The sequence below is a fragment of the Ictidomys tridecemlineatus genome, chromosome 12 (genome assembly GCF_052094955.1).
Source record: "Ictidomys tridecemlineatus isolate mIctTri1 chromosome 12, mIctTri1.hap1, whole genome shotgun sequence".
Taxonomy (NCBI): domain Eukaryota; kingdom Metazoa; phylum Chordata; class Mammalia; order Rodentia; family Sciuridae; genus Ictidomys; species Ictidomys tridecemlineatus.
The window spans coordinates 21,910,122-21,932,940 of record NC_135488.1 but is presented as its reverse complement, the minus strand read 5'-3'; the positions used below and the strand labels follow the sequence as shown (position 1 = coordinate 21,932,940).

Here is a 22,819-nt window from a genome sequence, read left to right as displayed (position 1 = left end):
CCCTCACTTCCTCTTGTATGTAATTTTGTATAACAATGAGGGTCTCCTTCCATTTCCATGCAATTTTCCTTCTCTCTCCCTTTCCCTCCCACCTCTCATCCCTGTTTAATGTTAATCTTCTTCTCATGCTCTTTGTCCCTACTCTGTTCTTAGTTACTCTCCTTATATCAAAGAAGACATTTGGCATTTGTTTTTCAGGGATTGGCTAGCTTCACTTAGCATAATCTGCGCTAATGCCATCCATTTCCCTCCAAATTCTATGGTTTTGTCATTTTTTTAATGCAGAGTAACACTCCATTGTGTATAAATGCCACATTTTTTTTATCCATTGTCTATTGAAGGGCATCTAGGTTGGTTCCACAGTCTTGCTATTGTGAATTGTGCTGCTATGAACATCGATGAAGCAGTGTCCCTGTAGCATGCTCTTTTTAGGTCTTTAGGGAATAGACCGAGAAGGGGAATAGCTGGGTCAAGTGGTGGTTCCATTCCCAGCTTTCCAAGAAATCTCCATACTGCTTTCCAAATTGGCTGCACCAATTTGCAGTCCCACCAACAATGTACAAGTGTACCCTTTTCCCCACATCCTCGCCAGCACTTGTTGTTGTTTGACTTCAGAATGGCTGCCAATCTTACTGGAGTGAGATGGTATCTTATGGTGGTTTTGATTTGCATTTCTCTGACTGCTAGATATGGTGAGCATTTTTTCATGTACTTGTTGATTGATTGTATGTCCTCCTCTGAGAAGTGTCTGTTCAGGTCCTTGGCCCATTTGTTGATTGGGTTATTTGTTATCTTATTGTCTAATTTTTTGAGTTCTTTGTATACTCTGGATATTAGGGCTCTATCTGAAGTGTGAGGAGTAAAGATTTGTTCCCAGGATGTAGGCTCCCTATTTACCTCTCTTATTGTTTCTTTTGCTGAGAAAAAAACTTTTTAGTTTGAATAAGTCCCATTTGTTGATTCTAGTTATTAACTCTTGTGCTATGGGTGTCCTATTGAGGAACTTGGAGCCCGACCCCACAGTATATAGATCGTAGCCAACTTTTTCTTCTATCAGATGCCATGTCTCTGATTTGATATCAAGCTCCTTGATCCAATTTTGTGCATGGCGAGAGAAAGGGATTCAGTTTCATTTTGATGCATATGGATTTCCAGTTTTCCCAGCACCATTTGTTGAAGATGCTATCCTTCCTCCATTGCATGCTTTTAGCCCCTTTATCAAATATAAGATAGTTGTAGTTTTGTGGATTGGTTTCTGTATCCTCTATTCTGTACCATTGGTCCACCGGCCTGTTTTGGTACCAGTACCATGCTGTTTTTGTTACTACTTCTCTGTAGTATAGTTTGAAGTCTGGTATTGCTATACTGCCTGATTCACACTTCCTGCTTAGCATTGTTTTTGCTATTCTGGTCTTTTATTTTTCCATATTAATTTCATGATTGCTTTCTCTATTTCTACAAGAAATGCCGTTGGGATTTTGATTGGAATTGCATTAAACCTATAGAGAACTTTTGGTAATATCGCCATTTTGATGATGTTAGTTCTGCCTATCCAATCATGGGAGATTTTAACACACCTCTCTCACCACTAGACAGATCTTCCAAACAAAAGTTGAATAAAGAAACCATAGAGCTCAATAATACAATTAATAATTTAGACTTAATTGATATATACAGAGTATACCACCTGACATCAAGCGGATACACTTTCTTCTCAGCAGCACATGGATCCTTCTCAAAAATAGACCATATATTATGTCACAGGGCAAGTCTTAGCAATTACAAAGGAGTTGAGATACTACCATGCATTTTATCTGATTGTAATGAAATGAAATTGGAAATCAATAATAAAATGAGAAAGGAAAAATCCTACATCACATGGAGATTAAACAATATGCTACTGAATGAACAAAGGGTTACAGAAGACATCAAAGAGGAAATTAAAAAAATCTTAGAAGTAAATGAAAACTCAGATACAACATATTGAAATCTCTGGGACACTAAGAAAGCAGTACTAAGAGGAAAATTCATTTCATGGAGTTCATTCCTTAAAAGAAGGAAAAGCCAACAAATAAATGACCTCACACTACACCTTGAAGCCTTAGAAAAAGAACAAATCAGCAGCAAATACAGTAGAAGGCAAAAAATAATTAAAATTAGAGCTGATATCAATGAAATCAAAACAAAAGAAACAATCAAAAAAATTGATAAAACTAAAAGTTGGTTCTTTGAAAAAATAAATAAGATTGATAGACCACTAGCCACGCTAACAAAGAGAAGAAGAGAGAGAACCCAAATTACTAGCTTACAGGATGAAAACGGCAACATCACAACAGACAATTCAGAAATACAGAAGATAATTAGAAATTATTTTGAAACCCTATACTCTAATAAAATAGAAGATAGTGAAGGCATTGATAATTTCCTTAAGACATATGAACTACCCAGATTGAGTCAGGAAGATATAAACAACCTAAACAGACCAATATCAAGTGAGGAAATAGAAGAAGCCATCAAAAGACTAGCAACCAAGAAAAGTCCAGGACCGGATGGGATATACAGCAGAGTTTTACAAGAACTTTAAAGAAGAACTAATACCAATACTCCACAATCTATTTCAGGAGATAGAAAAAGAGGGAGAACTTCCAAATTCATTCTATGAGGCCAATATCACCCTGATCCCCAAACCAGATAAAGACACCTCAAAGAAAGAAAACTATAGACCAATATCCCTAATGAATTTAGATGCAAAAATCCTCAATAAAATTCTGGCAAATTGTATACAAAAACATATCAAAAAGATCGTGCATCATGATCAAGTAGGATTCATCCCTGGGATGCAAGGCTGGTTCAATATACGGAAATCAATAAACATTATTTACCACATCAATAGACTTAAAGATAAGAACCATATGATCATCTCGATAGATGCAGAAAAAGTATTCGACAAAGTACAGCATCCCTTTATGTTCAAAACATTAGAAAAACTAGGGATAACAGGAACTTACCTCAACATTATAAAAGCTATATATGCTAAGGCTCAGGCTAGCATCATTCTAAATGGAGAAAAACTGAAGGCATTCCGTCTAAAATCTGGAACAAGACAGGGATGCCCTCTATCACCACTTCTATTCAATATTGTTCTCGAAATATTGGCCAGAGCAATTAGACAGACAAAAGAAATTAAAGGCATTAAGATAGGAAAAGAAGAACTTAAATTATCACTATTTGCGGATGATATGATCCTATACCTAGAAGACACAAAAGGGTCTACAAAGAAACTACTAGAGCTAATAAATGAATTCAGCAAAGTGACAGGATATAAAATCAACACGCATAAATCAAAGGCATTCCTGTATATCAGCGACAAATCTTCTGAACTGGAAATGAGGAAAACCACCCCATTCACAATATCCTCAAAAAAACAAAAATACTTGGGAATCAACCTAACAAAAGAGGTGAAAGATTTATACAATGAAAACTACATAACCCTAAAGAGAGAAATAGAAGATCTTAGAAGATGAAAAAATATACCCTGTTCATGGATAGGCAGAACTAACATCATCAAAATGGCGATATTACCAAAAGTTCTCTATAGGTTTAATGCAATGCCAATCAAAATCCCACCAGCATTTCTTGTAGAAATAGATAAAGCAATTATGAAATTCATATGGAAAAATAAAAGACCCAGAATAGCAAAAGCAATTCTAAGCAGGAAGTGTGAATCAGGAGGTGTAGCAACACCAGATTTCAAACTGTACTACAGAGCAATAGTAACAAAAACAGCATGGTACTGGTACCAAAACAGGCAGGTGGACCAATGGTATAGAATAGAGGATACAGAAACCAATCCACAAAATTACAACTATCTTATATTCGATAAAGGGGCTAAAAGCATGCAATGGAGGAAGGATAGCATCTTCAACAAATGGTGCTGGGAAAACTGGAAATCCATATGCAACAAAATGAAACTGAATCCCCTTCTCTCGCCATGCACAAAGGTTAACTCAAAATGGATCAAGAACCTTGATACCAAATCAGAGAGTATGCATCTGATAGAAGAAAAGGTTGGCTCCGATCTACATATTGTGGGGTTGGGCTCCAAATTCCTTAATAGGAAACCCATAGCACAAGAGTTAATAACAAGAATCAACAAATGGGACTTACTTAAACTAAAAAGTTTTTTCTTAGCAAGAGAAACAATAAGAGAGGTAAACAGGGAGCCTACATCCTGGGAACAAATTTTTACTCCTCACACTTCAGATAGAGCCCTAATATCCAGAGTATACAAAGAACTCAAAAAATTAGACAATAAGAAAACAAATAACCTAATCAACAAATGGGCCAAAGACCTGAACAGACACTTCTCAGAGGAGGACATACAATCAATCAACAAGTACATGAAAAAATGCTCACCATATCTAGCAGTCAGAGAAATACAAATCAAAACCACCCTAAGATACCATCTCACTCCAGTAAGATTGGCAGCCATTCTGAAGTCAAACAACAAGTGCTGGCGAGGATGTGAGGAAAAGGGTACACTTGTACATTGCTGGTGGGACTGCAAATTGGTGCAGCCAATTTGGAAAGCAGTATGGAGATTCCTGGGAAAGCTGGGAATGGAACCACCATTTGACACAGCTATTGCCCTTCTCCAACTATTCCCTGAAGAACTTAAAAGAGCGTACTACAGGGATACTGCCACATCAATGTTCATAGCAGCACAATTCACAATAGCTAGACTGTGGAACCAACCCAGATGCCCTTCAATAGATGAATGGATAAAAAAATGTGGCATTTATACACAATGGAGTACTACGCAGCACTAAAAAATGACAAAACCATAGAATTTGCAGGGAAATGGATGGCACTAGAGCAGATTATGTTAAGTGAAGCTAGCCAATCCCTAAAAAACAAATGCCAAATGTCTTCTTTGATATAATGAGAGCAACTAAGAACAGAGCAGGGAGGAAGAGCGGGAGGAAAAGATTAACATTAAACAGAGACATGAGGTGGGAGGGAAAGGGAGAGAAAAGGGAAATTGCATGGAAATGGAAGGAGACCCTCAATGTTATACAAAATTACATATAAGAGGTTGTGAGGGGAATGGGGAAAAAAACAAGGAGAGAAATGAATTACAGTAGATGGGGTAGAGAGAGAAGATGTGAGGGGAGGGGAAGGGGGATAGTAGAGGATAGGAAAGGTAGCAGAATACAACAGTTACTAATATGGCATTATGTAAAAATGTGGATGTATAACCAATGTGATTCTGCAATCTTTGTAATGTTTTGAACAACCAATAAAATAAAAAAAAAAGAAAGAAAAAAAAAAAGAAAAATTCAAACAAATAGCTTGCAGAGATAACTTTCAGGTAACAACAGAGGAAAACAAGATTTTCCATGAGTGGATCTAATGCAAGAAGATAATGGAGCAACACCCTTAAAGAAAATTATTTTCAAGTTAAAAGTCTCAGCTAAAATGTCAATCAAATGTGAAGGCAAAATGCAGAACATTTCAGACATACAAGGAATCAAAACATTATCATCCACACACCCTTCCACAAGATATTACTTCTATACATATCACAATAAAACCAGAGAAAACCCAACCAAAAAGATACTAGAGGATTTGGAAAAGTTTTTTTTACTTCAAAAAATCTTGCAAAACAAAAATACTTAGATGATGATTGCTATAGATCACATCAGATATAATTAGTCAAGATTAAAATAAAAAAAATCAGTGGGCACCATTAGATCTTCAATGAGAATAATGGATGGATTCCATATAACAGGCAAAAAGAATCAGAAGCTAGAAGACACTATTGTTATGGTGTTGAAGACATATTTTTTTCTCCTAACAAGAAAAAAGAAAGGCAATTTAAAATTCCAGGAGAAATCAAAAACAAAAATACAATTACAAAATACAATTATCTAAATATCAAGTTAACAAAAACATGACAGGCTTTTGAGTAATTCGCAGAGTATGAGAAAAGTGATTCCATTTGACCTAGAAGCTAGGAATAGTGTTGTTCTTCAAAACTGTAACGGTGTTTTGACACTTGGTATACAGAGTAGAAATATGAGCCTCACAGACTACATGGCTCTACCGTGAACAAGACTGGCCTTAATAATATAATCAAAGGTCCAAAAGCTAGATGATGGTCCTAGAAAATATTTTTAAATGCTTCAGTCTTGACAGCATACAAATGAATGGTTCCGCAGACAGAAGTGGAGAGGCAAGGAGTCAAGATATGAAGTGGTTAGGATGGGAAATGGAGGTCCAGGATATCTATAACTAACCCATTAGTTCTTGGGAGAATTAAAATTAATAATGTAAACATCAAAAATTGTGAAGGGGAAAAAAGTGAAACAAGAGGTAAAGGCAGGATGTTGTGTGCCTAGATTCTCATCTGTCACAGCAGAGAGGCAGAAATGTCTAAAGTTAATAAATCAAGAAATGTAGAACACATACTTAACAACCAACCATTTGCTTCTCAGAGAATATAAGGGCTTTGTGGACGTAAATTTAAATGGACCACTTTACTTCTTAAAATTTATCTAAGCAAGTACAGACTTTGTTTGCCTTATTAAATTTCATTGTAGTAGGCAGAGATGTTCAAAATCATTCCATTGGCTTGAGCCAAAAAAAATAAAATAAAATTCCCCTGGCTACAATAAACGTCCATCATAATGGTCTTTTTCCCATAAAGAACATCAATATGAAGGCTGGAACAACCCGCCTCCCCCCATCCTGCTGCCAGCCCAGAGATGCTCAGGGCCACAGGGACCGAGAGCTGCCAGGCAAAGTTGGCAGTGCCACTAAAAACTAAATCAGGTCCCAGGTCCCAGTGGGGAAGGAGGCCTGGATTCCAGCCCGGCCACTCACCATTTGGCTTCTGCCAAATCCCAGTTTGGGTGGAAACTCCATGTTTTCCAGTGTGGACACCACGTTTTTTAAATTTTGGGTTTGGTTCAGTTAACCAAAGCAAATACTAGGAGGTCTAGGAGCACCAGGGATCAGGACTGGCACAGGACCCTCAAAGACCTCCTGCTTGAGGACCACAGAAGCCAGCCTGGTGTTGGGCATGGGCCGGGCCCCAGAGCCAGACTGCTGGAGTGTGAGCCCTGCAGATCTGGGCCAACTGTTATATCTTCCTATGTCTCTGCTTCCTCATCTACAAAGTGGGAGTCAAGAAAGCACCCATCTCACAGGACCACTGAGGCCATCAAATGGGTAATTATGTGTGAAATGCTCAGACCATGATCCCTTAATAGGAAGCACTCAATACAAATGAGTGGATCCCTTTATGTGATCTACTAAAGGAAGGGACAAAGGTATGGAGTGAAGGAGAGGGACGGTGATCTTCACCAGGACACATCCTCTGTGGAAAATCAAATTTCAGGCAGGAAAGCTGCTGAGGACGACGATGGGCCAGCCATCAACCATCCAAGCTGACCTTGCAGACCATGATCCCCAGAGGCAGCTCTTGGGCTGCCAAAGGGCAGTGAAGCTCCTCTGAGCTGCAGCCCGGGCCCCTTTCTACCCATTCCAGGCGAGCCAGCTGCTAGAGCCCAGGAAGGCCGGCCCCCTACCAAGAAGGACACACGGGGCATTCAGAGGCAGCTGCACAACCTCCCTCCCAGCTGCCCTGCCTACAACCCGGGCCTCAGGATGCTGGGGTCCCAATGCCTCTGCTGACTCAGTCAAAGGGAGCGGCGTTCCTTGAAACGTTGCCACAGTCACAAGCATCTAACGTTCTCAGGCCACATCAAACAAGGAGGAATGCCCAAGGACTTTCCTTTCCTTCAGCACAGAAAACCCCTACCCACCCTGTGCTCCCAGGCTGTCCCTCTGTGAATGTGACCCAGATACCCTACTCAGTAGGAACAGGGTGGATGCCAACTCTAGGCTGCCCTGCAGAGCCCCACCGACCTCACTTAGAACTCTTTCTCTAAGACACACAGTGGGGCTGCGGTGAGCTTAGTGGTAGAGCATGCGCCTTGCAAGTGTGAGGCCCTGGGTTCCATCCCCTAGCTTCCCCCACAAAAAAAAGACATGCTCTGGACCCTGATCTCTGAAGTCCCTTCCAACCAAGAAATATTGCCCGCTATCTCTTTATGACCTCTCTCCGTGTGGGGTGTCCTCCCTACCCTGTCCCCTCCTGCAGGTGTGATCCTGGAGCCCTCCCCGCTTAGCTGTGGCTTCCTCTTACCTGGATCCACCTAGCTGTGGTTTCCTGTTACCTGGATCCGCCCCTGTCTCTGGAGGACACACCCCTGTTCCAGGTCACCCACTTCCACAGTGCTAAGAGGAAGACAGTCAACATGCACTCAGAATTGAAACAAGTCCAAAATGGAAGCCTTCCAAGCATCTATTTCAAATCCTCATGTCATGTGCTACTTATCTCTAGTTGTACTCATCTCTGCTCCTTGGTCTTTGGGGGAGAGGGCAGTAGATAAATCTTTTAAAAAGACAAAAGTTTAAATTTCAGTTGTTACAAACGTAAACAGCTTCCATAGAAACACCACAAAAATATTTAACCATTTTCATATCCACCCAAAATGCTGCAAGCTTATGTTTTTTTAAGAGACATTTATGAGTCAAATTCTGCCCTGAAGAGTCATCAAAATAACTCCACATCTTATTTACCATCTTGGTCTTGAGCCTAACAATTACTCAGCTGGTGAACCTCATTCTTTCATTGTCCACTTTTTAAAAAGCAGCACTTGTAACTGATAAGGAGCTAAATAAACTGGCAACAGCAAAATCCCAGCAGCTTCTGACACACGGAAAGTAAATACAAAATGTCAAAAGACGTGGGCAGCAGGTTGGTATTTGCCGCCCCCTGGTGGTCAGTTCTGGGAAGTTTCCACAACAGAGAAGGAAACTCCATACTCCCAGCCGCCAAGGAGGGAGCCTCATTCCATCCAGCTTTCCAACAGCTGAGCAAGTCTGGATCTTCTGCTCCCCACATTTGTTTGTGTGAGGACGCTGAAGGGGCAGCAGCGGCCTGAGCAGAAGGAGATGAACAGAGCGGCCCTGCCTCAAAGCATACTCAGCGTGACGGAGACAGGCCTGAGCTCCACTCTCCAACACAGCTCTGTGAAGACACATGCCAGGGACCCGCCAGGCCAACAGTGCCAAGCAAATGAGTGCCACTGAACTCTGCCCTGGCAACTTCAGCCAAACTCACACCGGGTGTAGGAGCATGCCTTCTCTGGACTGTGCACTAGGAACCCATGGCCTCCCCACTCTGTGCTCCATCATGCCAAGCCACACACGCTCATGGTTTGAAAGTTTCCACTCCTGCTGGCCCGCTGGAGGCCGTCCCTGCACTGAGCCCTCCTGTGTGCAAGACCTCAGAGTTGCTGCTTAATCTGCCCTTTACTACTGGAAGAGACCAGGCTCTGGTGGATGGGGCTTGTCTCTGGCCTGTCCCACATACAGGCCTGATGGGTGTAGGCGTCTAAACTGTGGTGTCTGTAGGTAACTACTCTTTTCTAAAATGTTCCACAGCTTCCTCCATTAACTACTAACTCATATGTTAATTGATCTTTGTGTTCAGAGTCTTTGTAGTGGAATGGGTGGGTAGATGGAGGCATGGATGAGTGGATGGCTGTGTGGATGGATGGGTAAGTGGATGAAAGGGTAGATGGATGAATGGGTGAGTGGCTGAATGGATGGATGGATGCATGGATGGGTGCATGGATGGATGAATGCATGGATGGGCGAGTGGGTGGGTGGATGGATGGATGGATGAAGGCATGGATGGGTGGGTGGGTAGAAGAGGGAGTAAAAAGACTTCCACAGCATGCTCTAAGAGACCCTGCCCTGAGGCTGAATAAAAAGATACAATCCTTGCCCCACTGAATATCCTGTTAGTAATGGTAAGAATGAGATCAATTTAAGTTACAAGAAGAAATGAACACAAAGTGATTCCAGGAAAAATAGAAGTAGATGGCCTCACAGCAAGAAGAAAACATACAATACCCTGAAAGTTTTGTAATGGTGGTCATAAAAACTGTAATTACTAATTTGAGGGAGCTGAGTGCTCCTTGGCTCAGGGGAACGTATCACAGCACCTGATTCACAGCCATCAGGACAGATGGGATGCCACACTCTGATACCAGCTGAACAGCTTCATCCCTGGCTGGTGACTGCAGCACACAGCACTGTGGCCAGCAGTCAGACACTACAGTGAGAACATCGGCACTGGGACATCCTGGAATGGCATCAGCGCCTGCTGTGCCTGCCAGTGCGACACAAAACGAGTGATTGCTCCAGTGCTCTCCTGGGGGTTGCAAGGCCCTCCCTGGCCTGAGACTAACCACCTCAGGCTCAGGAGCCCTGCACACCTGACCTCCTTTCGGTTCTGATCCACTATGAACTAGCATCCAGTCAAACAGTCTTGGCAAAGTCATTCCAGAGTACTGTCAAATCCCTACCCAGAGAGGCCACAGACCCCCTGAAAAAGTGGACTTTGCACTTTCCCCGGACCCTGCACTCATGCCCAGCAGTGCTCAGGACAGGCTGTACACCTGTGGCACATTCCAAGAGGTCCCAAGAGTCCCTCCTGAAACCAGTCTTCCCTCTGCGCTCCCGTCAGCTCCAGGAGGCTGCAGAAACACCGCCATCTTGCATATGGCAACCTTGTATGATTTGAAGATTGCCATCAGTCTCTCCACCCTTCTCTAAGACACATGTCCTTCACAGAACCCCAGGAGGATGGCCAAGTGGTGTGGGCCCTGCGGTCCCCAGCCCCCACTCAGAGCCAACACTGCTCACCCACGGCTGCTGCCCCACATCCTGCTCAGCCTCATAACTCACCTCAGCTCTAGGCAGCTTCTGCCAAGGGGTGAGCCTGAGTTACAAATTCTATTTGTCACCCTCAGAACCTCGGAGGTGATTTTAGCCAGCGGTCTGCCTGAGCTTGAGTAGGTAGGCTTCTGCAGGCCTTGTGATCCCAGCAGGGCAGGCGTCAAGGGCTTGGTGCCCGCAGACCCTCCTGCAAACCCTTCACATGACGTCCCTGCAGTCTAACAGCAGCTCTATTTCCAGAGAAGTGGAGATGCTCTTAGAGGTCGCACAGAGGCAGGTGCAAGCCCAGGGAGGCTGGTGCTCTGTGGCCTCCCAATGGCGTCTGGAGGGGGTAGGACTTGCCAACTATTTCCATGCAGGCCAACTCCACTCCACTGGACTCAGCTGGCAGCTTTACTGGGCACTCCTCTGCCTGGCTCAGCCCTGGGCTCTGGAATGAGGTGAGAAAGAGGACCCCAGCTCCACTGGCTGCTGTCTTGAACGCCCCCTGGGGGTCTATCCTAACCTGGCTTATACTGGCGGTTCAGGACTTTTTGCAGTATGTCATTCTGCTCCAGCGGCCATCCAGACCAAGTGTTCAAAATGCAGAAATTCATTTTCTCACAGTTCTGGAGGTTAGAGACCCAAGGTCAAGGTGCCAGCAGGTTAGTTTCTGATGAGGTCTCTCTTCCAGGCGTTTAGAGGACCACCTTCTCACTTTGTCCTCGTGTGGCCTTTCCTCTGGGTGCATGGGGACTGAGATCTCTGGTGTCTCCTCTTCACAGACACCATGCAAGTCTTATCAAATCAGGACCCTACCCCTATTTATTGCATCTTAGTTACCTCTCTATATACACAGTCTCCAAATACAGTCACATTAGGGTGGCCAAGTGTTATGGACTGCACTGTGACATGCCCCGCCCCAATTCATGGGGACGCCCTAATCCTCAAGGTGACTTTAACAAACACCAGCTGGTTGTAACTGAAGTAAAGGTTGCAAGAGGTTTGTGACGCCTTGGGCACAGGTGACACAGGGACCACATGCAGGCTGTGGCCTTTAAGAAGAGACAGCAGGAGCTCTGAAATTATTTGAAAATGAGCAGCTCGTGCCATGCCCACCTGTAGAGGAAGCAGGGAACAGCAGGAGGGAAGGTCAGTGGGGAGAGGGGGCTGGTGGGGGAGAGCTTGGACTTGATCCTAGGGATGAGGTGGCTGGGATGGTGCCAGACACTTACGACTGCACCCATTTGTTGTGTGCAGAGTTCTCTGTGAGAACACCAGTCCAAGGAAAGGGGGATGATTGCTGGGGAGGGGAGGGGCTCGGGAGGACTCCGCAGTCGCAGTCGAGGGGGAGTCTGGAGGCCTTTCCCAGGGACGGGTGGGCAGGACCCCTCCACAGCTTCAATGGCACCTGGGAACCTGCTAGAAACGCAGATTCTCTAGCCCCACCCCGGAGCTGCCAAGTCAGACACTCCCAGGATGGGACCCAGCTCCTAAGGGCATCCCTTAGGGAAACTCCTTTACAAGTGGGGACCAGCTCAAGATGAGCTAAAGTGCTGTCTCCGTGCAGAACCAATCCAAAGGGACAGACCTGGGTTCCACTTCCCACTCCCCCTTCTCCCCACCCTGCCCACTCACCCAGCACCAGCTCCCTCCCCCCAGCCCCTCCCTCCCGGCAATCATCTCCATTTCCCTGGCCTCCTGTCCTCACTTATCATTTAATCTGGCCTGGCATTTTGGACACAAATTAGAGGATGGGGATTACAGTGAGCCTTTGAGGGAAAATCCAAGAGGACGGAGGCCTGCCGCGGCGGTGAGAGACAATCTTGGAAAAGAAGACATCTGGGCAAGGCCTGAAAGGCAGGGCATGCTTGACCTTGAGCGAATGTCACTGTGGAGAGCCACGGTGACAGTTTTCTAATACATCTAGAATGAATGTAGGACAGAGGGATCTGTTTTTCCACTCATTAGCAAGAGCAGACCCAGCAGGACCATCTTAGGTTTCAGCTGGGAAAACATCTGGGACCTGTTTGAGCCGCAGGAGGAGGAGTTACCGCCAAGGAGGCCTCTGAGCCCATCCTCAATGGAGACTTGCATGGTGACATCACAGCCGCCAGGGCTGCTGTCCAGCCAGACGACATGGCAGGGCCTGGAACACATGGGGTCTGATCCCTGCCAGGCTCTGGACAGGTTCCCCCTTACCCCAATGCTGTGGTCTAGATCTTATACAGCCTACAAAGGCCCACATATCAAAGGCTTGGTCACCAGCCTGTGACACTTCTGGTGGGTGGGGCCTAGTAGAAGGAAGTTAAGCCATTGTGGGCATGTCCTTGACAGGGATATTGGGACCCCTTCCCCTTCCTGTCTCTCTTTTTACACCCTGGCTGACAAGTTGATCAGACTCCTCTGACTCTTCTCCACCCACAATGTGCTGTCTTTCCACAAGTCCAAAAGCAATAGGCCAACTGACCATGAACTGAAAGCTCTGAAACTGTGAGCCAGAATAAACCTTTTTTCTTCATAAGTTGATTATCTTGGGTATTTTGTTACTGTAACTGAAAGTTGACTAACACACTAAGCAATTCCTTTGAGTGGAAAGGTTGATATGGGAGAGAAGGTGCCAATTCTGAGTTACCGTGTTCTGCTTTAGATACCCAGGAATCAAAAGGATTCTTCTCTCCTTCCCTCTTTCTGGGCATCTTTTTTTTTTTTTTTTTTTTTTTTTTAAAGAGAGAGTGAGAGAGGAGAGAGAGAGAGAGATAGAGAATTTTTAATATTTATTCTTTTTAGTTCTCGGCGGACACAACATCTTTGTTGGTATGTGATGCTGAGGATCGAACCCAGGCCGCATGCATGCCAGGCGAGCGCGCTACCACTTGAGCCACATCCCCAGCCCCTTTCTGGGCATCTTTGCAAAACATTTCAGAATGCCTTACCAAGGCCAGGATTGAAGGCATATGTTTCATGGGAAAGCCATTTATTCCTTTCCCACTGCCAACGCCTACCTTCCCAACAGCAGCAGCAGGAGCAACAACAACCAACGTGTCTCCATCAGCTCCGAGCTGTGGAGCATGCGTATGCATCCCTTTGTCCTGCCTCACCATCTTCCCAAGGCCCGCCTGAAGACAAGGACAGTGAGACTCAGAGAGGACCACTGACCTGCCCACAGCCCTGCTGCTGGTCACACGAGGGACGAGGCTGGAGCCCATGGATCTCTGACTTCAGAGACTATGATGGTGATCATGACCATCCATTGCCAGAAACAAAGCACGCACGTCAAATACCCAACGAGGAATCAGTCTGCACATGGCTCTTGGGGTGGACAGGTGCTGACCCCTGATTATGTCCAGAGGAACAGAGAACAAGAACCTCACCTGCCTGTGATCTCAATGACTTAAGGCTGAGGCAGAAGGATGGCAAGTTCCAGGCCAGCGTGGGCAACTTAGCGAGACTTTGTCTTAAAATAAAAAATAAAAAAAGGGGCTGGGGCTGGGGCTCAGAGGTACAGCGCTCGCCTAGCATGTGTGAGGTAATGGGTTTGGTCCTCAGCACCACATAAGAATAAAATAAAGATACTGTGTCCACCTATAACTAAAAAACAAATATTTAAAAAAATTTTTAAAGGACTGGGGATGTAACTCAGCAATAGAGCACCCCTAGGTTCAATCCCCAGGACCACAAAAATAAAACACAGAATCACCCCTTGGTCTCCTCTCCCGGAGCTATCCCCGTCGCACTGCGCCAGATCTGATGACATAGAGAACCAAGACTCTCCTGGAAGGTCGCCCCCTGCCTTGCCCTCACTGCCCACACCATAGGCCACGTGACCCCACACGGAGCTCAGGGAACCACCAGGTTTCTGGCAGCAGGAGCACCCTCACACCGTCACCCACTCCACACCTGTCGGGCACAGGGTCTCCCAGCAGCCTCTGCGGCCACCACCAGCAAGCATGCATCTGTCCTGTGTCTGTACTCTCCTCAGGATGCTCAGGGTGTGCTCTGAGGGCTGCAGGGGTGCTGGGGACAACTTCAGAAAGCCCGGGTCAGGCTCTTCCTCCGTCTCCTCTTTGATGCCACTCTGGACTCCTCTGCCTTCTCTCCTTCCCTCTTTCCTGAGCATGGCTGAAAGCATTTCTATTACTTTCTATTACAGACCTGAAGAACCAGTTTCCCTTGGCTCTTGGACGCCTCCTCGTGAGGCTTTCCCGGGGCCTCGTTTGTCCGATGGTTCCTGACAGGGGACTTTGGAACACCCAGCTGAGCCCACTGCAAGAACCACTGCAAAACAAGCACAGGAATGGGCGCCACGGGAGGGCGCCACGGGAGGGGGCCACAGGAGGGCGCCGGGCTGCGGGCCGTCCTAGCATGTGCGCTTCCACCATTCAATGGCAGGAGGAGCACTGCTTGGGAAGCTGGGGCGGAGCAGGCGAAGGAGAAGCGAATGAAGAGAGATTGTCTGCTGTTCAGACATGTGTGACTGAAGTCAGGCCTGGAATTACAGGAATGTCACTCCTCTGGAGGGAAAGCTGGATTGAAGACACAAAGGCATATTCTTGCAGAATCTGTCTTCCTTGCAGCTTCACTAGGCTCAGGGGAGGTCACAGCGGGCTTTCCCTCACGCGAAGACGGAAGGGCCTGGAGAACACAGAAGTGTAGGCCCATGTGGAGGAGAGAAAGAACCTTCCAGAACTTTTCTCTCCTGCTGCTCTCTCCAAATCAATACATAGGAATACGGGGGAGGAAAGGCAGAGATGTCTTCTGGAGATCTGGCCTCATGGACTCCGACACGTGACAGGGACTGTCCCCAAGAGCCCCTGAGATCCACACGCCCCATGAACTCAGCTAAGACACCCTGACCTTCACCTGCAGGAAACTGAAACAGGTGTGTTCGTCCTGAACAACCCAGTCTCCTTGGGTCAGCTTCTGTGGCTCTGTGGCCACACTGCCCAGGCTCCATCCACCATGATTAGCAGCTCAGGATGGATGGGACACTGTCTTGAGAAGGACACAAAAACGTGACCTGTGTGGCCAACTGACTCCCTCTAGAGTGTGACCAGTCATCCTGGCTACATGACACCACTGGGGCTCAGGAAGCTCCGCTCCTGACACTGTTACGCATCCCCCAGAATAAGCAGAGAATGAACAGTGAGGTCCATTAAAAAGAATCAACTACCTTCATGGTGCTCAGAGCTTGGAAAGTCACTGCCAATCTCGAAGGGGTCAGCGCAGCCAACATGGCATTGAATCTCGCACTCTTGTTCTTAATAGGTGAGTGGTACTGCCCATCTGGGGCCACGGAACCAAACCTGTGGGAAGGAGGAGAGCAGAATGGACAAGAAAGGTGGGTTAACAAAAGAAGAAGGCTTGGCAGCTCTAGAGGTGCAGTTGGGTGGCTCCCTTATGCCCAGGAAGTGCACCGATTTGCATGAGAACTTCCCTCATGAGAACAAGAGCAGAGTAAGCTTGGGGTGAGGGGACGGGCCTTCTCAGGAGGTTCGTGAAAGGCTGGACTCATAGGACAATCATACATAATAGCCCCAAAGTGGAAACAACCCAAGTGTCCATCAGCTGCTGAAAGGACAAGCAAAATATGATGTAGACATACCACTAAATATTTGGGGTCATAAAAAGAAATTGAGCACTGACACGCGCTACAATTTAGGTGAAGCTTGAAAAAATCCAGACACAAAGACCCCACATTATATGAGTCCATCTGTGTGAATCCCCACCTCTGAGGGACTCCCAGGAGAGTCTGAGAAAGGCTGACCATGGAGACAAGGGCAGGTTTTCAGCCACCACCAACCTGCAGCCCAGCAATGGCCCCTGAGAAAAAGAGGCATGATACCACCATCATTTAACCATACCAGAGACTGCGTGTACAACCTGGCCCACTTTTTTAAGAGACATAATTCACACCCCATAAAATTCATTCCTTTAAAGTGTTCAACAGAGTATTCACAAAGCTGTACAACCAGCACTACTATCCAGTTCCAAAACATTTTATCCCCAGAAAAGAAACATCATACCAATAGCAGTCAGTCTCCAAACTCTCCACCTTTCAGTCCCTGGTATCCCTTAATCGACTTTATATCTCTCTGGAGTTGCTCATTCTCAAGATTTCACATAAACAGACTCATATAACATGCGGTTTCTGTGTCTGGCTTCTTAGCATGTTTCCAAGGTTCATCTATGTTGTAGCATGTATCAGTCCTTCATTGTTTTTTATGGCTGCACAATATTTCATTGTGAGCATTTATCAGATTTGGTTTATCCATTCAGAAATTGATGGATATTTGGGTTATTTCCACTTTGGGGCTATTATGAATAATGATGTTATGAATGTTTGTGTACACATCTATTTTTTTAGTATCATGCTAACAATGTTTTTATACATATGTAAGGATAGAACTGCTGGGTCATCTGATAACTGTGAAACTACTGAGGAGCTGCCAAATGATTTTTCCAAACCTATGACAACACATTACATCACTGCCAGTCAGGCATGATAGTTTTGCTTCCCCGAATCCTCACCAACACTTAGTGTCATCTGTCTGTTTTACCATAGCCATCCTAGTTCTGTGGATGGTATTTCATCATGATTTTGATTCACATTCTTCTGATGACAATGGTGTTGAGCATTTTTCCATTATTAGTACTTTATATGCATTTTTTGGAGAAATGTCTTTTCAGATGTTTGCATGCTTTTTAATTGAGTTATTTGTCATTTTATTATTTAATTATAATAGTTATTTTTATATTCTGTATACTATGTCCTAATGAAATATTTTACAAATATTCTCCCCTATTCTCTAGATTGTTTTCTGCTTTCTTCATAGTGCACTTTGATATACAAGAGTCTTTTTTAAAAAAAAATTTAATGAAGTCTAATTTATTTTTTAATTTTTAATAAATTTATTTATTTATTGTTTGGTGAGCTATCCTTCCAGTGTCATTCCCCTGAACCAAGGTCACAAAAATTCACACCTGTGATCTCTTTTAAGAGTTGTGTAGTTTTAACTCTTACATTTAGGTATGTGACCATTTTGAGTCAACTTCTAGATATGGTGTGAGGTAGGGCTTCAACTCATGCATTTGCATCTGATATCCAGTTGTACCAGTACCAGTTGCTGAAGACTTTTCTCTCCTCATTAAATGGTTTTGGCACCCTACGTGAATATTAATTGGCCATAAATGTGAGGACATATTTTAAGACTCTTTCTTCCATTGTTCAAAATACCAGTCTTGATGACAATGGCACTGTACTGTTTTCCCATCATAAGTGAGTCCTCCTATTTTTGACTGGTCAAGATTGTTTTGACTATTCTGGACTTCTTATATTTTCTTACGAATTTTAGAATCAATTTTTCAATTCCTGCAAAACAAATCTGGGATTTTGATAGGGATTGTACTGATTCCATACATCTATTTACTGGCCCACTTTTTATCAAGTGATAAACCAAGATCCCAAATGTGGGTCTCCTCCTCAAAACTCAAACTCTTGCCACACACTGTCCTACAGCATTTAGGGGCATTTTAAATACCTATAAAATTATGTTAAATTCAAATATTGCTTATCAAAAAAGACTATCAATCCTCATATCTTCTACAAATACTGTAGCTCATGATCATTTTTCTTTCTTGTGAAGTTAGCCTTTCTGATCTCTAAGGCACTGCCCGGCCTCTGGAGGATGGGCCAAGCCACCAAGATCTCATCAGAGTGGTGGGACACAGGGATCTTCCCTCCTTCCCGTCCTCCAACGTGGGGTGGTGCTGACAGGGGCCTGGAGATGTACAGACACCTCCAGGGGATGCTGGTGGTCCTTAGACCTGCTGTCATGGGCACTGGTGGCCCCTGAGAGGAGCTGGGGGTCTTAGGTATCCACCAGTATAACTGCAATAATTCTTTAGTTGTCTCCACTCTATTTCCTCCCAGTTCATGGCAGAGAGCAAACAAAATTTGCTTTTTCTAAGTTTGTTTCCCACACAATTTTCTTAAACTTTTGGCATCTACTACCATATTTATCTGCTGACAAGAACTAGCAGGCAGCAAAAAGGAGTAAAGTGTTCAAGGAAAATCCACAGGCAGCCAGGGAGACAGCTGCTTATCCACACACCGACTGTTGGCTTTGTCAGAGACCCAAATAGGAGGGTGGCTCAGGACTTTCATAGGATAAGGAAAATTCTGCTGAGAAAGTTAAAAGTAATTGGTGCTTCCAGCCTCTGGGGGTGGGGGAAGCATCATTAACCAACCCCTGAACCTTCATCCCTAGAATGCACCTGAGAAAGCAGCCTTCAGCTCACTGTTGAATTCACCTTGACCTCACTGTGAGGTACTGGGAAGTGAGCACCTTGAACTCATCCCTCCAGGAAGCAATGGTCTTGACAGCCTCCCAAGCGGAAGGACAATGCCTGAACGCTCAAAACCCACAAAGGATGGGACAGCAACAATCAGTGCACGAAGGGGGGAATGGAACAATCTAAGTGCCCAACAATAAGGGATTCGATGACAAAACTTACAGACCATTTATTTAACAGACTGCATAGTGTTGTTAAAAATGATAATGCCTAAGTGTGTTTATTGTTACATTAAAATATTTGTAAAATAATGTTAAATGGAAATTATAAGTCTTAAAAAAAGACAGCATCCTCATTTGGTAAAAATTTCATTTGGTAAAATCTGACATATCTCTCTAGATTTGTTGACGTGTTAGAAAGTCCAGAGAGACACATTGGAGTGGGACAATCATTGTATCTGGGCAACGGCAAGTTGGATCATTTTCATTTATTTCTATTTGTTTCTTTGCCTTTTCCAGTGAGTTATCGATAGCTTGTCAGGGAGGCTGGGGGAAGACGGGCCTCGCTTGGGAGAAAAGCAAGCATCTGCAGAGTTGCTGAGAAGAAAACCACTCACTTATCCAGCAGGTTCTCCCTGGGTACCCGGACCTTGTTGAAGATTAAGATCCCGTTATCCACACCGTGCAGACCTGGAGAACAGAAATGAATTCAGCTGCAGGGAATCCAGGCATCAGCCATGTTGGCCCTGCCCTTTCCCAAGCCTTTGCTCTACAACTGTTGATGCTCTGGGTTGGGGCTGAGGGGTGAGGATGTGGTCGGTCTGTCTGTCTCCTGAGCCCACTCAGCCCACTCCCCCATAAGTACAGAGGACAGTGAGTGTGCTTTTCCTTCTGCGCAGCCTGCCAGCTCCGAGGCTTAGGCTGCGGGCAGGTTCCGACCAGAACCTTCCAGAAGTAACAGTGGTTCTCAAAGGGAGAGTTCTAGGCAAGGAAAGGACAGGAAGGCACGATGGCGGGCCAGCTTGCTCTCCCAGGAGAGCAGAACCACAGGGCTCCTGCCTCCAGGGCCTCATCGTCAGCATGCAGGGGGAACTGATGAAAGCAAATGCCACAAGACAAGGAAAATGGCCACAAGGACATGGGAGGGGGGCAGTGTCCTACAGTCTGCCAGACCTACTTCCCAATGGCACCTGTGGTCAGACGCTAGGGTCTATGTGTTGCTCAAAAAAAAAAATCTTAGGGAGATTTAATCCAGAGGCAAAAATGCCTTCTTTCATAAAAGATCTTATTCGAACCTCACCCCTTGACAAGGACACGGTACATTTTGGAGCTTACAAGGAAACCAGGCTGACCTTCCGCAGTTGCCAGTGTTTTCAATGTCTGGAGAGACCTTTTAAGAGCTCGGCCCACTCTCTGTTCTCAGCAACACATGATGCACAAGGTCCTTTCCAGGGGCCAGGGCCAGCCAGGGCCCGGTCACCCAGCAAACCCAACCTAGCAAACCCACCTGCAGCCCAGCCCTGCCTCTGTGGGAATGGTTAGTTTTGCTCCCTTGGAGATGAAACTCTATCCTTCCCCCAGGGATGACCTTCTCCCTCTTCTCTCCCCACTCTCTTCTCTTGTTTTTTTTTTTTCACTCTCATACTCCTTTCTTTTTTAAAATTTTTTAGTTGTAGGTGAACACAATACTTTTACTTTATTAGTTCATTTTTACATGGTGCCGATATTGAACCAGTGCCTCACACATGCTAGGCAAGCACTCTACCACTGAGCCACAACCAAGCCCCTCACACTTCTTTCTTTGGCTTTGGCTGGTCCTTGGCCAAAGATGGCCACGGCCGCAGTGTGGTCTCACTGAGTGTTAAGGTTGAACTGTGCTCCCCCATCCATATTATGAAGCCCTAAGCCCTATAAACGTGACCTTAGTGGAGAGAGTTCATACAGAGGCAACCAGGTTAAAAAGAGGTCAACAGGGTGGCCCTAATGTAAACAGTGGTGTCCTTATAAGAAGGGGAAATTCGGAGACAGGCACATGCACAGGGATGTTAGCATGAAGATGATCATTTCCCAGCCAAGGAGAATCCTGGGTCAGACCCTTCCCTCACTGCCCTTGATCTTAGGCCTCTGGTCTCTAGGACCGTGAGATGCTAAATTGCTGGCGCTGAAGCCCCTGCTTAGCCTTAGCAGACTAATGCTCTGTGCCAGTCTCAGACGTCATCAAGGGCCTGTGGGCATGAACACCACAGTGGGCTAAGGGGGACAGAGAGAGAGCACAGAGCCTGCCCTCTGAGTGCCCAAGTCTAAAAGGGACAGAGAAGATGGACAGTGTCCAGTAGCTGCCTTGCTACTAGGAAATTCAAGAAGCTGGGAGGGATGAGGCTGGTTTGGTCTGCCTTCTCTGGGACTCACCTTCCTTGTGCATCATATCAATAGCTGTCACTCCTGGGTACAAGCCTCCATTCTCATCCCGGATGGGAACGATGAAACAGTGGGGCCCTGAGGGAGGCAACAGAGACCCTTAGGAAACTCCCAAAAGACGTGAGTAAAGTTTGACGCACTTCCTGGGATGGAGTGAAATTCTTTTGATCCCAGAATTCCTTCAGTTCTGAACTGTGCACTGCATGCAGAAGGGAATAACATCAGAACATAAGGATAAATTCATCATCATTTCCACTCAGGAGATGATGTTGGTACTGAAGATAGAAACAGCCCTGCAAAGTGGTGTTCCATGTAAAGTACTCACTGGGAAAGAGACAGTACAGCAAATCCTCTGGCTCCCATGTCAGTGACAAACCTTGTGAACTTCCGTTGATGATGAGCTGGGCAAAGACGGCTGCGTAGTTCCCACACATGGCGTTCCCGATGTACATCTTCTGGGCGTTTTCACACGGTGTGTGGATTACGAACTCCTGCAGAGAGAGAGAGGAAGCCACGGAGTGTTCCCTCACATGGCCCATTTTAGCTCCTGGGCTCAACACAGAGAACACTATGACAACAGACCCACTCGGACACTTCCACCTGGTCAAGCCAAGGCCATCAGCCGTGCCAGCGCTCAGACTCAGCAAGGTGAGTTTTCAGGGCATGACCCCCCCAGCACAGCAAGTGCCCAGGTTTTATACCTCACCCTTCCTGATCTCTCTTTCTGATATCATAAAGCCGAGCCTGCCTGGTTTTAAAGTATGGTTTATCCTTCCTCAGTGATCAGCGTCTCTCTCTCTCTAGACTACTTCCTACTGAGGTTTTAACTTTTGAATAAAATAATCCAACACCCCACCTGGGAGGTCCCGATGAAAGAAGGAAACATCCAATGATCAGGGCCCTGGATGGGTTGTTCCAAGCCCCACATCTGCGTGTTTCATCTTGTCCTATCCCTTCTGGGCAAGGCTCTTGGTTCTCTGCCCTCTACTGTTCACAGGCCTGGGCTGTCTCTGCATCCCTGGCATGGGCCTTTGTTTGAACAGCACCCAACCAGCTAACCGGAGGCCAACACTGTGCCTGGGTGCAGACCAGATACACTGGCAACCTTGACCTAGTCCCTCCATTGCTTAGAATAGCAGCCTGAACAATTTTATTTTTATGAAAAAGAAATCATTAAAACCTTTGGATAGATGGGTCCAGAACCTGCTCAGCCATTTTTCTGGCCTATGAATAACATAAGCAAATGTTGCCCAAAAGCTTCTCACACCCAAGACCTTAAACCAGAAGCACCCATCAACGGGTCTCTCTCC

The 22,819-nt window shown here is 45.5% G+C and overlaps 1 protein-coding gene across 1 annotated transcript in view; it reads right to left on the bottom strand.

Moving 5' to 3' along the window:
- Positions 1-22,819, bottom strand: part of LOC144369109 (acyl-coenzyme A oxidase-like protein) — a 354,862-nt gene that overhangs the window by 305,432 nt on the left and 26,611 nt on the right. Inside the window, exons 5-8 of the mRNA XM_078028174.1 lie at positions 21,886-22,000; positions 21,501-21,587; positions 19,709-19,781; positions 15,971-16,103 (exon numbers count right to left, since the gene is read on the bottom strand). Of these exons, the coding sequence (XP_077884300.1) occupies positions 15,971-16,103; positions 19,709-19,781; positions 21,501-21,587; positions 21,886-22,000 (408 nt within the window). The remainder of the gene's footprint in view (positions 1-15,970; positions 16,104-19,708; positions 19,782-21,500; positions 21,588-21,885; positions 22,001-22,819) is intronic.